Genomic DNA, 18,581 nt, shown 5'->3' on the forward strand with positions numbered 1-18,581 from the left:
GTTCAATTATGATTTTGTTTGTAATTAAAGTATATACATTATTTGAGCAGGAAAAAATACTCCAATGAAGGAAATGATATAAGAAAAGGATAAAATAAGAAAAATGATCACAAGAGTGTATTAAAGAAAGAGTTTAACAATCAATCACAACAATTTTTTAGAAGAGGCTAATAATTTAGATTAAATGAAATTAAATATAATTTGGTTAACATATGTGTCTAGTTAAATGTAAAACATTTCAATTATTCCAACTTGTCAATACCTAGCATTTATTAAAAAAAGCTGTAATTCAATTCTTAGCCTTAGGATATCGAAATTTACCATATATTCTAATTAATACTGTAATTATCATCAATTATGTGAAACAATTTCAAAATTATTTGTGTCAAAATTATATTATTTATCCAAATTTTATACTCCCTCCGTCCCGTGGTTGTTTACGTTCACCGTTTGCACGCATTTTGAGATTTTTATAAAGTATATAGTTTCATAATTTTTTTTAAAATATTTCTTTTTTGAATAAAAGTTTTAACACCAAATTTTTATTCAGAGAAAAGATTAAAAATATATTAAATATACTTTAAATGAGTGTGGAAAAATGTGTCAAAAAGTAAATTAAAGAAATGAGGACGACAAAGGGAGTACGATAGGAAAAAAGAAAGGATCGAAGACAAATTCTTTTCTTTCCTAATATTTTGAGTGATATTATGAGAAAATAGAGATAATGTTTAAAGATTCAAACATAATTTTGTCACATATATATATTTCTATAAAAAAATATTCCTCCATCGTCATGTATATTTATTTATATAAAATAATCCTCGACAAATAATAATCGTTCATTTTTTCTTAAATTCTAGGTAATAATCTTAAACTATGTATAAATTTTAACTTCTTGCTCTAAAACATATATTGAAAAATCTCTATTTTTAGTCAATGATGATTAAAACTAGTATTTTTTGTACATATTGATCACTTTTATAATTATAAGAAGTTGAATGGTGAAATTTTTTAAACGAATACTTATAAAATCAAAAATATAAATTTATCACATAAATAAAAAGTGGTTGTGAGTTGGTTGGTTAAACTAATTTTGCCTATGGTATGTGAAACTGTGACCAGATTCTGTGCTCTCACAAGTCACAACTTCGAAACATTGACTTCACAAATACAGAGTTGCAATGAATTTCTCCGAACCAAAAGCCGAAAAACACTAAGCAAGGGCAAAATGGTCCAAAGACAAACCACCAACATTACTCTTGCAAGCATGTCTTGTCGAGTCCGTTACTCCCCGCACTCCATTCCCAATGGCACATTCGTAATTTCCCCCAACCCCAGGCCCACTCTCAAACATTCAATTAAAATACACCCAACCGTGAAGATCCAACTTTCACAATACACACAAAAATTAAATAAAGACCCCCCACTTTTTTCAAGTAGTTCTAGAGAGAGAAACCAAAACAAAACAAAACAAATCTAGAGAGAGAAACCGAGTTGAAGCGATCAACACACAGTGAGAGAAGACTTTGAGAGCCTATACACACAAACACAAACATATACATACAACGCGGCAGTTGAGAAGTTCGTTACAATGGCGGAGGCGAGGCGTCACGGCGAGGAGAGCGTGAAGCTGTTCGTAGGCCAGGTGCCGAAGCAGATGAAAGAGGAGGAACTGATCGAGTTGTTCGAGCAGTTCGCGGTGGTGGAGGAAGTCAACATCATTAAGGACAAGATTACGCGAGCTTCGCGAGGTGAGACTTGCGTGGACTCTCGTTAAATTTAGTTAAATTATGTTTAGTTTGATGCGGTGGTTGATTTGGATGTAATGTGTGAGATTAGTTGAGTTTGCTGTGTTGATTGAGATGCGCGGTGTTTTGTTTAGTTGAATTATGTTTAGTTTGATGAGATAGTTGATTTGGTTGTAATGTGTGAGATTAGTTGAGTTTTTTGTGTTGATTGAGATGCGCGGTGTTTTGTTTAGTTGAATTATGTTTAGTTTGATGCGATAGTTGATTTAGTTGTAATGCGCGAGATTAGTTGAGTATGTTCTGTTGATAGAGATGCGCGGTGTTTTGATTTGTGTGACTGTGTTGTGAATTATTGATTACGTGTGGTTAGATAGTTTATTAAGTTGATTTGGATCGTAATGCGCGAGATTAGTTGAATTTGTGGTGTTGATTGAGATGCGCGATGGTGTGATGTGTGTGAATTCTGTTGTGAATTGACAATTGTGTAAGGTTTAAGTTAATGTGTGCTTAGTTATGAAAAATGAAGTTAATTTAGCGATTTGGATTATAATGCAGGATATTAGTTTAGTTTATAATGTTGATTATGATTTATGTTGTTTTATCGTGTTAAATTGTGATCCTGATTCTACGGTGTGACATTTATGAAGTTCGCATGAGATTAATTTTGTTAACAGTGTTAATAAAGTTCCAATGTTGCTCTAATGTGCTATGATTGTATTCTGAACCCCTAATTTCGTGCTGTAGGTTGTTGTTTTCTGATATGTCCATCTAGGGAAGAAGCTGACAAGGCAGTGAATGGTTGTCACAATAAGAAAACCCTTCCCGGCGTAAGTAGTTTCCAGATCTTATTCTGTTTCTGTTAAATTTTTGCAGTAGAAATTGCTTCAGTGAAGTGTGGAACAAGTTTCAAGTTACTGCTAGTTATTATTGCAAATTGAGAAGTTATCTACCTTGTCGCATTGATATAACTGTATTAATGATGTACATTATTGTGAATTTTGACATGAATTGTAGGCTGTATCTAAGGGGTGTGTATTCAGTTAGGAGTCTGGTAAATTTAAATGCTTAGTACTTAGTAGGTATTCAGTGACGATTTTGAAGAGTCTTTCGATAGTTGGTATTTAATTTAGATATGAAAAGGTTTAAAAAGTCTATTGGTATTTATTGAGGACCTTAAAAAGTTTCAATAATAAATATCTTGTCGGTATTTTTTTTTTTTTTTTTGAAACGAATCTTGTTGGTTTTCAGTTAGCAATGTAAAATATCCGTTCAAATATGCTCATATCCTAAAATTAATAACTTTGAAAGATTTTAGATTTTGTGAGACGATGGATTTTGTAGTTTTTACGAAGTTTATGTATGTACATATCCAATAGAAACCTGACATCAGCTCATGATATTTTAATATATTGGGGGCCAGAGTTTCAATTGCTATGAATACTACAAGTTGTGTATAGCATTTGCTTTGCACGAGCTTTTTGTATGGAAAAAAAATATATATGATAATCTTATTTTATATGATAAAATTGTTGTTAAATACTTTCTCCGTTTCAAAATACATGTCTACTATAGAAAGAAAAAATTGTTTCAAAATACTTGTGCACTTCAACTTTCAATGTAAATTTATATTTCCAAAATCAACTCTCCTTCACACACTTCTAATTTATATTTCCAAGATCAACCATATACCACATATTATGTTCAATTAATGACTTAATACAACTCTTTTTTCTCAAAATCCACTTTTCTTAAACTATGTGATTTTTAGAAAGTGGACATGTAATTTGAGACGGAGGGAGTACCTTGTATTGAATGTGATTATATATTTTATTGAAGTTGTGATTGAAAAGTTTTTAGATATTTGTTGGTATTGAGCTTAAATATGAAAAGGTTTATAAAATATTTGGTATTTAATTACTTGAAAAAGTTTTCATAATTTTGTTGGCGTTCAGTTAGGAATCTAAAACGCAATTGAAACATTCCTATATCCGTAAATTGATAACTTTAAAAAGTAAGATTTATGAAACAATAGATTTTGTAGTTTTTAAATAGTTTGTATACATCTCCTACCAAAACTTGGCATCGGCCCTTGATATTTTGATAGATTGGAGGTGAGAGCTTTAATTGCTATAACTATTACAAACCGTGCAGAGCATGTGATTTGCACGAGCTTGTAAAAGTAAAATATAAATTATTTATATATGATAACTTGTAGTTAAATACTTTATATTGAATGTAATTATATAATTTTTTTAAGGCGGCAATTGAAAAGGTTAGACATTTGCTGGTATTCGATTTATATATGAAAAGGTTTAAAAAAATCTATTCGCATTTATTTAGGACTTTAAAAAAATTTCAAATTTTTTTTTGGTGCTCGGTTAGGAATCTAATATATCCATCCAGATCTCTGCCTATATCCATAAATTAATTACATTCAAAGATTAAATATTTTATGGGACCATGTAGTTTGTAGTTATCAAAAAATTTATATATTTCTCCACTAGAAAGTTGACATCGACCCATGACATTTTAATACATAGGAGGTGAGAGTTATAATTGCTATATAAATTAAAAACACGTGTACACCTTGTGCCCTGCAATTATATGATATAATAATGCTATACATTATATGATAAAAATGTTTAAACAAATTATATGGAACGTTATTATGTATTTATTAAAGTTGCAATTGAATATTAAGTCGGCCATATATGTATAGAAACTTTTATGATATAAGATAAATAATTACATAACACTAAAATCCTTCTCGTTTATTATTATTATACATCTTCTATTAATTATAATATGTGGTTATATATATATATATATATATATATATATATATATATGTTTTTTTGATGTTTGACATATGCAAATCCTATTTTATTATTGGTGCCATTTTTTTCTTTATGAAAACATCTTTCTATTTAGTTAAAAAAAAAAAACATCTTTCTAATTGCTCAAGTCAATATGGTACAAATAAATGCATAGAAAGTAAATATTGATCGGTTATATTTTGAAAATAACATGGTATAATATTGATTGTCGACGACTCTTTCGAAGCCTACTCATTTTGCCAAATATTTAAACTGTAAGATGTCTAAGAGGAGATACAAATAACGACGAAAGACCTGCGGGAACTCAACTGAATACATCAAACGGTTAAGTCCTCTTGAGAGATGTGATAAAGAGACTATATCCCTTTTGTCAAGCTTTAGATAAGCTTTCCATAATTCTACCATATACACTGCTTATCTTATTATTCCCTTTGGCAAAAAGAGCATTATAATATATATGATTGAAGGTTCTGCTTGCCATACAATTGCGAATAACTCATTGTTACGCGGACTTGTGTATTTTTGGCTTTAAACAATTTTTATAGTTATATAAATTAAAAGGACATGTTTTTTATGTGTTTTACAGGCAGCCAGCCCACTGCAAGTTAAGTATGCAGATGGTGAATTGGAAAGATTAGGTAAAGACATAATTTTGCAAACCTTATGCTCTATGTGAGACTGATGTGCATATTTATTTCATCAACATAACTGTGATGTAAAATATAGATTAACTGAAAGTTTTAAGTTTTACATAAACAGAGCACAAACTTTTTATTGGTATGCTTCCAAAAAATGTGACTGAGGTTGAAGTTTCTGACTTATTTTCCCAATATGGAGATATAAAAGACTTGCAAATTTTGCGAGGTTCTCAGCAGACGAGCAAAGGTACCCTCCCTCCCTCTCCAAGAGTATCTTCAATATATTAGAAGTGGTAATGCTAGATATAATATGGTAACAACCTTAACTTTGTACTAATCTAATTTCTCTCTTTCCAAGAGTATCTTCAGTATATTAGAAGTGGTAATGCTAGAAATAATCCTTAACTTTGTACTAATCTAATTTCTCCCAATTGCTTAATTTTAAGATAGCCTTCCTGCAGTAATGACTAATGATCCTTTTTTTATAAATACTTTACTTATTTGTTTTGTTGATATCGCAGGCTGTGCCTTTTTAAAATATGAGACAAAAGAACAAGCTGTTGCTGCCATAGAGGCCCTTAATGGGAATCACAGAATGGAGGTTTGACATAAGCTTCATTCTATCAATCAAAATTATATGTTTGACTTTAGTATCTTTATAGTTGTATTGAAAGTTCTTTCCATTTAAAGTGCTGCATGTTTTATTTTTAAAACATGTATATTCTAGGCGAGGTTGTATGAGCTTATTTTAAAAGATACTCCCTCTGTCCCCCTAGGTAGTTTACCTTGGGGGACGAGAGTTTGACACTCATTCTAATGCTCCTAGAAAACATAATTCCGTAATTTATTTTTTATTTTTTTTATTTTGAATAAAAATTTGATGTTTGAATTTTTATACACAAAAAGAAATTCTCAAAAATAAGTTATCGAACTATATTTTATAAGAGTCTTAAAATACGTCTGTTATTAGTACTCCTGCCTCCTTTCTGTCATGTAGTGGATATATTGAAGAGCTTATTGGTGTAATATTTCTATATTAGGGCTCAACCGTTCCTTTAGTTGTCAAGTGGGCAGATACTGAGAAGGAAAGACTAGCTCGTAGAGCTCAGAAAGCTCAATCACAGCCTCTCAATATGGTGAATGCTGATACTCCACAGCAATCATTGTTTGGAGCTTTGCCTATGGGATATATGCCCCCATACAATGGATATGGATACCAGGTTCGTTTCCTTGAAGTTGCCACATATAGTTTTATTCTGTTTGCGCGGATTAAGCAGGGATAAGAACATAAATCATTTAGAGAATAGTTCCGTGTTTATTTTCAAATATTGGTTGGAATTATTAGAAAATGACTATATATGGACCAAAAAGAATGTAATAAGCAATATGCCATACCTTCTCCAGCTAGATATTGGAGGGGATTGAACACTCTCCTGACATAAATTTGGCTATGAAATATCTACGATGTGTTGATTTTTCCTATTTCATAAAACTGGTATTAGTGTATTAGTCTGATTAATATATGGTCTCACACATAACCCTGTACCAAACAAGCAGGCATGTTTTAATTTTTGTAAAAAAGAATCTAACTGTTGGGAATATTGTTCATGTTAATAGAATTTTTGGATTGTTACCTTGCAATTCAACATGGGCATATTACTCCCTCTGTTTTGTGTTCTAGGATGTTTTAGGTTTATTCACACAGACCAAGGAAGCAGTAAAAATGTAAAAGTCTTGTTAAAGTAAAACACGCATGTAAGTTCCCAACACTTTCTGGATAAACAAGCAGTGCATATAGGGTAGTATAGGAACTATTTTATTGACAACACTTTGGAAGATGAGTACTACCTATATTGAGAAACAAATTTGGAACTCTAAAACAACTTATAAAACAAATTAGGGGGAGTATTTTTTAAGTCGGGATGTAAGTAATAAAACAAGTACTACTACATCCTCCATCCCAAAAAGTACAACCCTTTGATTTTGCATGCAGTTCAATGCTCTCGTAAATGATACTTTTCTATATTTTTTATTTTTTATAAGAATATAAATCTTATATTTTTATAAAAAACAAAAAAATCGAAAAAATATTATTTTCAAGTATCTCTTCCTAGCACATTGATATGCATGACAAAAGAAATGGCTCATACAAATTGGGACAAAGGGAGTATGAGAGAAACTGGAAGAATAAGAAAAAGAGGTATAAATGGTTGAACTTGAAACTGTAGAGATATATGTGAATTCACTACTACCAGTTTTCTATTTTACTTGCTTGTTGAAATGCAGTCCATAAGATGTATTCAAAATTCAGGCGGTGCTACTACCAGTTTTCTAGTTGCTTGTTGTGCATGTATTTATATCTTTGTTTAAGTGAAAGTTCAATTGAATTAACATTTGATGTCCTAGTAGGGTCCTGGAAGTTATGGAATCATGCCGTACCGCATGCCACCATTGCAGAATCAACACGCATACCAGAATATGCTGTCATCAGTAAGCCAAGGAAATGCCCTCCGAGGAGCCTCACCTGAATTCTCCCCTGTAATGACTCCAAGAAACTATTCCATGCCACGAGCAGGTTATCTTGGCTCTGCTTATCCAGCTGTGACTGGAATGCAGTATCCTTTGGCATACGCTGGGGGCATAATGAGTAATCGGCCCTTGAGTGGTCCTCCGAGTCCTATACCACCTTCTGCCAACAATCACTCCGCTGTATCTTCAAGTGTCAGTTCCAATTCAGGGGGTCAGCTAGAAGGTCGTTTTTGCTAGCTAGATGTTCATAAATATCTCCATTAATGTTTTGTTATCTAATATCTATATTGTCTAATTTATTAAGTATGTACTGTGAATACAGGTCCACCTGGTGCTAATTTATTTATTTATCATATTCCTCAAGAATATGGTGATCAGGAGCTTGCAAATTCATTTCAAGCATTTGGAAGAGTCATAAGTGCCAAAGTATATGTTGACAAAGCAACTGGAGTGAGCAAATGTTTCGGTATAAATTATAAATTTTATATGTTGAGTTTGAAGTATGTGATATCGTTTTTTTAGTTTCTAACTAGCCTTTCATAACAGGATTTGTAAGTTACGACTCGCCAGCAGCTGCTCAAGCTGCCATTAATACGATGAATGGTTGCCAATTAGGTGGTAAGAAATTGAAGGTTCAACTTAAAAAAGACAACAAACAAAATAAATCGTTCTGACTCGGAGGTAAGCTCAAGAAGAAAGCAGCTATCTCTGTCATATATGCTTACATGCAACCTATATATGTCGAGGTAGTGCAGCCATCAGCTATTGTGGGTAGGATTTGTAACAATGCATTACACCGCCAGTCCGTCCTACTTGTAGTGTTTACATGCTAATCAAGCCCATGATCCTGTAGTCCTTGGTCACATCTGCGCAATTGTAATTTCAAATTGTTGTAACTTGTAATTTTATTAGACGTTGATTATTGATTTATTGATTTTTCTCCAAAGACCTGGTTTTTGTGATACATCTATCTGCTTTTCCATAAAATTAACATTTAAAAAGAATTTCAAAATAATGAGAATATCTTTAATCCTCGCTCAGAAATAATTTTCTTCCTTGTCAATAATTTCTTTTCCTTAAATAACATTTGAGATGTAGAGTCGGGGCAACAAAAATCAGATTGCCCAATAGTTACTCGAAATTGATCATCACCGACTGTTTGTAGAACTGTTAAGAATCTGTCTTGTCATTCTTGCCTTTCCTATATATGATCTTCATTTGAGATATAGGGTTCAAGTTGCAAACCACAGGGCTCCGAAGCAGTGTCCTTAGTGGTGTTTCAAGCTGCAAAGTTCTGTTATGCACTTGCTCACCTTACTCTTATGGATTACTGCTTCAAAGATTTTTCAGGTAATTATGTTTTACTGTTATGTACGTTGGCAGTATTCTTTCATTTTCTAATGTTTTATTTCCATTTTCTGTTTGGTGACTTCTCAGCTTTTAATAGAGGCTGTGTTACTTCGACTCTTTAGTTTAGGTAGTCGTACCCATGTTCGACACTTGAACACTCAAACACGACACTTGAACACTCAAACACGACACTTATTCGTGTCAGATTCCTTGACCAAAAGGTGGATACCTTGACCAACTTCAAGACCTCATATAAGTTGAATATACAAATGCAAACTTTTTTTTTTCTTTGTAAGAAAAGAGAAGCAAATATAAAAAAAACAAGAAGAGAAGATTAACTACAAAATTGAGTTTAAGCCGAACTTGATTGTCACTTTTTGTTAAGGTATACCTACCATGCTTGTTTATTAATTTATTATGTCGTGTCCTCGTACCAGTGTCCAAAATTAGGACAGTGTCCCCGATTTTCAGGTTTTTCGATTTCGTCACTTGGATATGTGTCGTGTCCAACACTTCGAACCAAGTGAGAGTAACATAGAATAGCAGTCCTTTATTATTTGGAAGCATTTTCAGGATTTCCTAGATACACTAAGTGATTTATTTTTTTAGATTCGATTCCTAGATCTTTTTCATACTTCATTACTTGGTAACTTATTAGTTGAGGTGTTTTTATTATTTACCTGAACTGCATATTTCTCCAAAAATTACTGAATTTGGATTTTGTGTTTTGGAAGTTCTACCATAAGCTAGGAGGCATGGATTCTTTCTTCACTCACCCGCCGTACCGCACACTCGGCTGTTGGGATTTCTTAGGTGCACCGGGATTCTTGTTAAATAATTAATTCACGGCGGTACCGCGCACTCGACTCTTGGGATTTCTTGGGTGCACAGGGAGTCTTGTTAAATAATTAATTTTTTAATTAGTTGATTATTTTATCACTTATCTACATTATAATGCAACAATTGTGTTATCAAGTATTATCATGTAAACTATCAAGAATAATGAACTTATTTATTTGACTATATAGTCTAAATATAAATGTAACTCTTGAAATACATGCCCAATATATATTTTTAATATTTTAATATTTGCCGAATCCCCCCTCCCCCCTCGAATCCCCAGTTTTTTAAATTTGCCGAATTCCCGTATCGCCCGCACCTGCACTGGCTCTCATGCTTCCCAGACCAAATACGATAATAATTCTTACAACCTAATGATTACATAATATAATATTTTTTGCTCTTCTTGTCTGCGAAAGTTTGAACAAGTGTTTATAGTGTACGATACAAAATCAAGAAAGTAATTAATATTTTTATGCAAGTTGTCTGCATATTGGTGATTTGGTGGTGAGTGAATCTGTATACAATTCAGCTAAATACCTGGTAGATGATTGTTAATATATAGAATTTAGCTGAATACTGGCATTGTTATTGCTTATATATTAGAGTCCTCAATTTTAAGCCTGTGTCATTTACTAGTTTTTAAGCCCCTAAGTATGTGCCCTCGACAGCATGAATAGTCTGGTTTTAAGCTATTATTCATTTCTCAGTTTATCAGGGCCAATCATGGAAAGTTTACAGCAGTTTCTTTTATTGCAATAAGTACCCATCTCATAGATATACTTCAAGTTTCTAGTAGTAAGTTGACATAATGCTCATCTTTGGAAGTTGCCTTCTCAGGTTAGAGAATTGTTTGCTATTACTATACATTAGATCCTCAGAAAAGTGCAGATCGTTGGTTATAAATGAGTCAACTATTCAACAATACATCTGTTTTTTTGCTAAACTTGATTGAATGTAGTATCCCAATCCTGTTGGTCGATGAAGCCTCTAGTGGCTACCTATAGACTAGATCTTAAGTTATTTTATCTTACTGTTGGTTTATTATATGAAGTATATATGGGTGACAGTAAGATGCTAGATTGCTTATATTACAGATTGCATTTTATTAGTTATCGATCTCTGATGGAAATACTAGTATCTGCAAGTAACATGTTGATACTCTTGTTGATGGTTTCTTTAGTTATGTAGTGAAATTTTGTTCAATTATATGCAGCGCTGAACTATGTATGTGCTGTAATATGACAACTTGTGGTCTGGCCAAAATATGTAATCGCTACTACGGCAGTATCCTGTCTTTTCTTTTTTTTTTTTTCCAGTTACCCGTCAGAGCACAGAAGTATGATGAAGGCTTCACTGAATCCTCGCTGCATGCTCCAGAGCTGGAGTCGGGTTTTATTTGGGAAAACGGAAACAGCCTCTTAGCCTCTTAGGTAAGGCTAAGGTTAAGGTTCCAGACTCTCAGTATATTTCACCATCTACTGAGGATGTGTGTAGTAATCAACATTGACAAAGTTATCACACTGAAAGCTACTACCGTAACAGTACTTCTATAACAAAGTTATGTAGAAACTTCCAAGTTTGTTAGAGCCATGTGTCATGCGTGCCTTGACGATTATGAAAAGAAAAGATATCGGTCTAGTCTTTTGCTTAGGAATTACGTTTGAATACTACCTTTCTTTAGAGTATTAAATATGTTGTTATTTATTGCATGAACATTTGATTACGTGACAATTTTATATACAAAAATTTTCAACAATAAAAATTTGTCATCAAAATAAAAAATTATTGTGTGCACATGATCATAATCGCACATTAACTTGTTTAATTTAGCTTATTCTCGTAGAATAAGTATTTATCTTCTGGAAGTAGTACTGAAATTTGTATTTTTCACTGAAATAGTATGGGTGTTTGGGTGGGGTTTTTAAGTGCCGTTTTTGGAGTTTTAAGTTAGAAGCACTTATTGTACCGTCTCTGTAAAAAGTCGAGAAGCACTTATAAAAAGATAAGATTCCTAATTTTTGTTTCATGACTTCTATTTTTTTCCCAAACACTTTGTGGGTGTTTGTTTACGAATTATAAGTCCAGCTTCTGGATTATAAGTTAGGAGTACTTATTCGTACCGTTTGTGTAATAAGTCAAGAAATACCTATAAAAAACTAGGAATGCTAGCTTTTGTTTCAGGCTTCTACTTATTTCCCAAACACTTTAATCACTTATAAGTCTTATCTTAATTCTAACTTCTATTCCACTTATTTATTTTAAGCAAGAAGCACTTATTTTAAACTCACCCAAATGATCTCTTTAATCACTTATAAATAGCATTTATTTTAAGCTCAATTAAACGGCACCTGTTGATCTTTTTTCTATTTGAAAGCTCTCAAATAGTTACCACCGAAATTGAAAAGCTCTCAATGACTCCCTTGAATTATGGTCCTTGCCTCCTTGCTAACGCTTTAACTTTAAAGGAGACTCGGAAAATGAGCCAGATTTTTCTACCGACAGGTTAAATGATCGGTCGAAAACAAAATGGTGTTTGTTAGAGCATCTCCAATAGTGCTTCTAAATCATTCTTTATACAATAATATAAAATGTGGTTCCTAGTGAGTTAGTACATTGAATAACGTGTGAGTTCCAATGCTACTCTTTATAATTGCTCTTAACTCATATATTATTATTATTTGGGAGAAAAGTTGGAGAGGGAAGTGAATAGAAGTAGAAGGAAGTGATTATTTTATTAAAAAAAATAAGTTAGGAGCACCTAGATGCTCTTTAAAAGAAAGAAGAGAGAGTAAGCTCTCAAATTTTTAAAGAGCTATTAGGAGCCCATTGGAGATCTAATTTTTCATATCCTCCTAAATTTTAGAGTTAAGAGCTTGTTTGAGGAGCCCATTGAAATTGCTCTTAGAGCAAGCCCAATGCAATTCCCTATTTTCAACCCCTAAAATATTATATAATAATGGTTACTTAAAATATAGGGGATCAAAAAATTGTTTTGCTCCAATGGTATTCTCTATATTGATCCCCTATATTTCAAATTCACATATGCAACTGAAATAGAGAGAGAAATTGCAGTGGTAAATGACAGAAAAACAAGAGGATATATGAACTGGTGATGACATGGAGAATATAGGGGTTTGCTTTTTCATCCCTCAAATATGGGGTTGAACTTTCTCTCACCTAAAATAAATGAGGGATAGGGAGTTGCGTTGGAGTTGTGTTTTTTGTTCTCAATCCTCAAATATTGTCCATGTAGACTAAATATAAGTAAAGAGTGGGTGCATTGGAGTTGCTCTTAGGACTTAAAAAGATCGAGTACTAAGAGCATCTCCAACGCTACTCCTAAATCATTCCCTAAACAATAATATAAAATGTGGCTCCTAGTAAGTTAATACACCGGAAAACGTGAGAACTCCAATGCTACTCTTTATATTTGGCTCCTTATTCACATTTTATATTTATTTTATATAAATGAGAGGAAAAAGTTAATTAAAAGAGAGAGAAGATTGAAGGAAAAATAATATAATATTGAGTTAGGAGCTACTAGATGCTATTTAAAAGAAAGGAAAGAGAGTAGGCTCCTAAATTTTTAAAGAGCATCTAGGAGCCCATTGGAGCACTAAATTTTGATTTGTTCCTAAATTTTAGACTTAGGAGCTTGTTTAGAGAGCCCCTTGGAGTTGCTCTAACGGGTCAATAGTAAAAACCTGGACTTCTCTTGAAATTGCCTTTTCCTTTTGGAAAATATTGCTTTTTATCATTTCAAGTCAACTTTAGAAAGAGGCCTAGAGCTGGGTGTGTATCCAAGTGAAAGGGTGAAAAAAATGCGCGTTCACTTTAACTCAATAGTCAAATTTTATTGGACAATGCCTCTTGGCTTGGCACGTTTTTTAAGAATTTTTTAAAAATATAATCGTATAATATACATTTTTTTAATAAAAATTCGATACTTAAATTTTCATTTTAAAAAAATTATGAAATCATATTTTGTAGAAGTCTCGCTAAATAGTGAAGTGAACGTATGTGTCCTTACCGGGACGGAGGGAGGTATATTAATTTTACATAAACAGAAAATTGATTATTATAATCATTTATTGACACGTGGGATATGAGAATCGAGCTAAAGAAAATCATTTCACTGATCAATGACATGATCGGTCCGTAATTTCTAGATGTCGAAAATATTTCTGGAGTGATATCGTAACTACTGCAGGCGGAGACGATCGAACACCGCGATGATTATATTTTATATTTAAAATCCGAGTCCTAATGTCGAATCCTGGTCGTAGAGACTGCAATCATGGCTTTAGGGGTGTATGCGGCCAGGATTGGCCCGGTTCAGATTTTTTATCGACCCAACCCATTAAATTTGGTTTGCTAATTTTCGAACCCAACCCATTAAAATTAATTTACAACCCAATCCAATTTGCCATACTTCAGGTTGAGTTGGTTTGGGTTGGTTTGACGGGTTATCAACTACTAAATCGTATATTTTGCAATTTTGAAATTGCTACCCAGCCTACAAATTATAGCCCATTAAAACAAGTTCGGACTTTTAAAAGATAGTATCTTCACTATCGAACTCTCGAAAGGCAAGCAGACGAATGACAAAGGTGCATTAAAGATATTTTCAAGAAAACTCGAGAAAAGATATCAATTGTTATAATTCAGTTTTATCACACTAATGTTATAATTTCAATTGGGTGGCTATATTTTACATATATACAATTTTGCTAGGTATATATATTATATATATAATGTTTTTTTATTAAAATACCCACGGGTTGGGTTGGGTTGGCCAAAAAAAATTTAAAACCATACCCAACCCATTAAAATCGGGTTGGAGTCGATTCAACCCAATTAAAAAACGATTTAAAATTTTCAGTTTGAATCGGTTTAAACGGTTTGAGCAACCCATGTACACCCCTAATGGCTTTACAAAGAAAGTTCTAAAGCAGATTATCAAATTAGGCCATGAACAAATATGGTTATTCACATGAAACGTTTAAATAAAGCAATAATTTGCTTCTTCCATGCATCCAAAGTAGCATTTTATTATATTTAGCCAAAAGAAAAGTGGAGTTCTTTTTCTTTTTTAATCTTGCAAATCTAGAGCTTTTGAGAAAGATTGTATTATTGTAGTGGACTTATCATGATATCCCTCTACCATATTCTTTGTGCGGACAGATACACATGGTTAAAAATATTATCTACAAGTATAAGAATCAAGCTTTATAGTACATGAATTATTAAATAAATAGTGATTAATTATGTTTGAATATAAAATGAACTTATTCATGTGGATGTACTGCGAGAGAACACCTCATACATGCATACTATTATTGTATACACTAACATGATAAATAAAAGTATCATAAAATTAAGTATTTTATTAACGTTTTGATATAAACTAGATATATAATTTTATACACTAACTCGATAAATGATAAAGAATGTATTGAACATGGTCCGATTGATTTTGCTCTGTGTTAATATATTTATATTGTGTTATCGTCATTAACAAGAAGTTTTAGTATAAGTTTGAGAATAAAGAGGCCAGATCAAAATTGTGATAGTATTAATTTTTGATGATAAAATTTTGAAAGTATTTTCTTATATATTATAATATATTCTTTTCACATATTCACATATGTACATAAATCGAGAATTTTCCGAGAACAAATTCATCTCTTTAATGAAAACGAGGCTATACTGTACTCCCTCCGTCTCAATTTATAAGTCCGTTTTGGAAAAAACACGCATATTAAAAAAATACCGTCTCAATTTATAAGTCTCTTTTGAAAAAAACACGCATATTAAGAAAATAGTTGGTTAGATATAATTTTATCTCATGTATTATTAATTAGTACATTGATAAAGGAGAATAGAGTTGAGTTTCCAAAATATTACTCCCTCCGTCCCTTTTTAGTTGTCACTTTTGTATTTGTGCCGGTCAAATTGACCAAAGTTTGACTGAAATTTATTAATATTTTATCAAGTGAAAAAATAAAAAAAATATATATCACCGGAAATAACTTTTAATTTACTTTAATATGCAATTTTCAGTTTTTTAAAACAATTAAAGAGTGATTTATAATCTTTCGTCAAAAATTAGTCAATTTGACCAACAAAAATAGAAATTTGACAACTAAAAAGGGACGGAGGTAATATAATAAATATAAAGATTTAGTGCATTGTGAAATGAGAATAATGTTGAATTTCAAAAAATCATATATTAATATAGAATTAAATTTGCATTGAAAGAAGAGAGATATAAGTATTTTGAGACAATTTTTTTTCAAATAGGACTAATAATTGAGACGGAGAGAGTATTTGTTTGTCTGTCTATTTATATATACGCAAGACATGAATATATAATATAAACAAGAACAAATATATGAACAAATGTAACTTATCTAATAAATTTAAATATTTTGTAATATCTATTGTTTCGAAATCATGATTCCGTATTCATGTCGTGTCTCCGTCAACTTAGATGCCATAATCCCTGATCACGTACGTCCACTTGACTGTTGAATACAAGTCAGGCGGAGTCTAGAAGGTTAAAACAATAGAAAGACCAATGTTTTGCGGCACCACTTTGCACAAAGCCAAGCAAATCAATTTGGCTACGTCTCTCTTGCGAAGTGGAACATGGTTTTGGTGGGGAAATTGCATAATACCTAACGTAGAACACTGCATTATTAATTATGGAGATATGAACAAAATGAGTAAAGAGATAAAGAGCAAGTGAAGTGACCCATACGTTATTTGTCAACACTCAACACAGGCGACAATCAGTACTGGTGCTGAAAGCACCGTCAGCACAGCCTCAGTTCTGGAAAATAAACCCATCTCAGATATATTAAAAATTATATAAAATTATTATAAAATTGATAATTAAAAATATATGACACGAGTTATAATATATATATAAATAATTATGTTTTATGGTATTTTTAAAATTTATAAATTCAAATATGAATTGTGGTTGAATAATTTAATTTTTCGGTCTCAGAAACTTTTAATTAAACACATTTAAGTGTAATAAGTAGTGTTCCAAATATTCTTAAATAATTTTTAAAATAAATCCATCAATGTACCGATTACACTATAATTTAATTAAGTTTTTTTAATTCATTCAAAAAATTTCCGATAAATTTTCATAAATTCAGAATCGACAAATTGACCGATTAGTTTCGATCTTTGTGATATTCATATGTAATTTTTTTTTTTTTATTCATATGTAATTTTAATTGTGGTAAATCCTGGACATATTGGAGCATCTAGAAGGACGTTTGGCAAGTTGATGGCTTATCCACTTGTCCTTTTGGTTTTATTCATCACTCGTCCTTTTCACCTAGCTTGCCTTTCGTTTTCTTATGTTTAAATCTTTAAATCTTTTTATTACATGGATTAAGACTCAGATACAAAATGATACTAATATCAGTATAATTCAATAATATTTAGAGTAAATGACAAAGTGGTGACCGTAGTTTTCCATATTTTACAAAATGGTGGCCGGAGTTCAAAAACTACAGATTCGTGGCTGGAGTTCACTTCCGTCTTTTAATATGATGGCTGCCGTCAAGGTCCGTTAAATTTCCTCCGTTAAGTCTAAAAAAAATAAAAAAAACAAGGGCAGAATAGTAAAATCATCCCAAAAGTCTTCCACCCATCTCTCTAATCACAGATCAAGCCACTCCACCTTCTCCGATTTCAAAACCCTATTAGAAATCAATTGCAAATCCCAATGAAAACAAGCCCCAAAGAGCCTCAACACCCCAATTCACAAGCTTTATGAGCTACCCATTTCCCCTGAATATCTTTTTCACAAAGAAATCAAGGAGTGGCGAAATTTCCGACGAGGAGATCCGAACAACCGTCTCCGAATCGGGTTCGGATTGTACCCGAAGAGACAAACGGGTCGACCAGAGTCATGTGAAGGAAACGAGGTCTGTTAGAGATACCGGAGAAAGCTCTCGCCGGAGGTCAAGGTCGCCGGTCATCCGAAACGACAATACCGGGTCAAAACAGAATCTGGGTCAAATGAACATATGCTTGCGTGGGTGAGAATGTGTTTGTTATGAAAAATTGGAAGATCATAATTTATAGAGATGTCGGAGGTCGGAGTGAAGGTCGGAGGTGGTGTGGAGTTCAGCACCCTTAAATCCGTTTTTACCTTTTTTTATATATTTTTCTTTAGACTTAACGGTCAAATTTAACAGACCTTGACGGCAGCCATCTTATTAAAAACCGAAGTTAAAGTCCAGCCACTAATCTGTAGTTTTTGAACTCCAGCCAATATTTTGTAAAATTTGGGAAACTACAGCCACCACTTTGTCATTTACTCTAATATTTATTTAACATAAAAAAATATGCAAGTGAAAGCTTAATATTTATTTTGGTCAAATTATTGGTGTTCATCTTGTGACTCGGAACAAGTTATAAATGAGCGGAGGAAGAAAAACTCAAATCTCACAATAAATAATTTAAAATGCACATGTAAATATTTGTCATACTATATTTTTACCTATTTCAGTAACTACAGTATTGCCTCCAGAGGACCAGATATATACACCAGGATCACGTATAAAGTAGCGAAAATCCACCGAAGGAATAATCAATTTGTGTTGTCA

The 18,581-nt window shown here is 32.3% G+C and overlaps 1 protein-coding gene across 2 annotated transcripts; it reads left to right on the plus strand.

Moving 5' to 3' along the window:
• The first annotated feature begins 1,392 nt into the window (after positions 1-1,392).
• On the plus strand, positions 1,393-8,698 carry LOC108215440 (RNA-binding protein BRN1). 2 transcript variants are annotated; one of them, XM_017387944.2, is made up of 9 exons: positions 1,393-1,751; positions 2,493-2,575; positions 5,172-5,223; positions 5,345-5,470; positions 5,745-5,824; positions 6,264-6,443; positions 7,633-7,975; positions 8,075-8,218; positions 8,299-8,698. In XM_017387944.2, the coding sequence occupies exons 1-9, from the start codon at positions 1,592-1,594 to the stop codon at positions 8,424-8,426; spliced, it is 1,296 nt and encodes a 431-aa protein (XP_017243433.1). In that variant the 5' UTR covers positions 1,393-1,591; the 3' UTR covers positions 8,427-8,698. The 2 variants fall into 2 exon arrangements, with proteins under 2 accessions (XP_017243433.1, XP_063946146.1); XM_064090076.1 differs by having other exon boundaries at positions 1,455-1,751; positions 7,681-7,975; positions 8,299-8,567.
• Positions 8,699-18,581: the final 9,883 nt, after the last annotated feature.

This window comes from Daucus carota, chromosome 3 (genome assembly GCF_001625215.2).
Source record: "Daucus carota subsp. sativus chromosome 3, DH1 v3.0, whole genome shotgun sequence".
NCBI classification, from domain to species: domain Eukaryota; kingdom Viridiplantae; phylum Streptophyta; class Magnoliopsida; order Apiales; family Apiaceae; genus Daucus; species Daucus carota.

Excerpts from the sequence above, each read along its gene's own strand:
- LOC108215440 (XM_017387944.2), top strand. The coding sequence starts at position 1,592 with ATGGCGGAGGCGAGGCGTCACGGCGAGGAGAGCGTGAAGCTGTTCGTA. Across the intron at positions 2,576-5,171 it reads ATAAGAAAACCCTTCCCGGC|GCAGCCAGCCCACTGCAAGT; the intron begins GTAAGTAGTTTC and ends TGTGTTTTACAG. Across the intron at positions 6,444-7,632 it reads ACAATGGATATGGATACCAG|GGTCCTGGAAGTTATGGAAT; the intron begins GTTCGTTTCCTT and ends ATGTCCTAGTAG.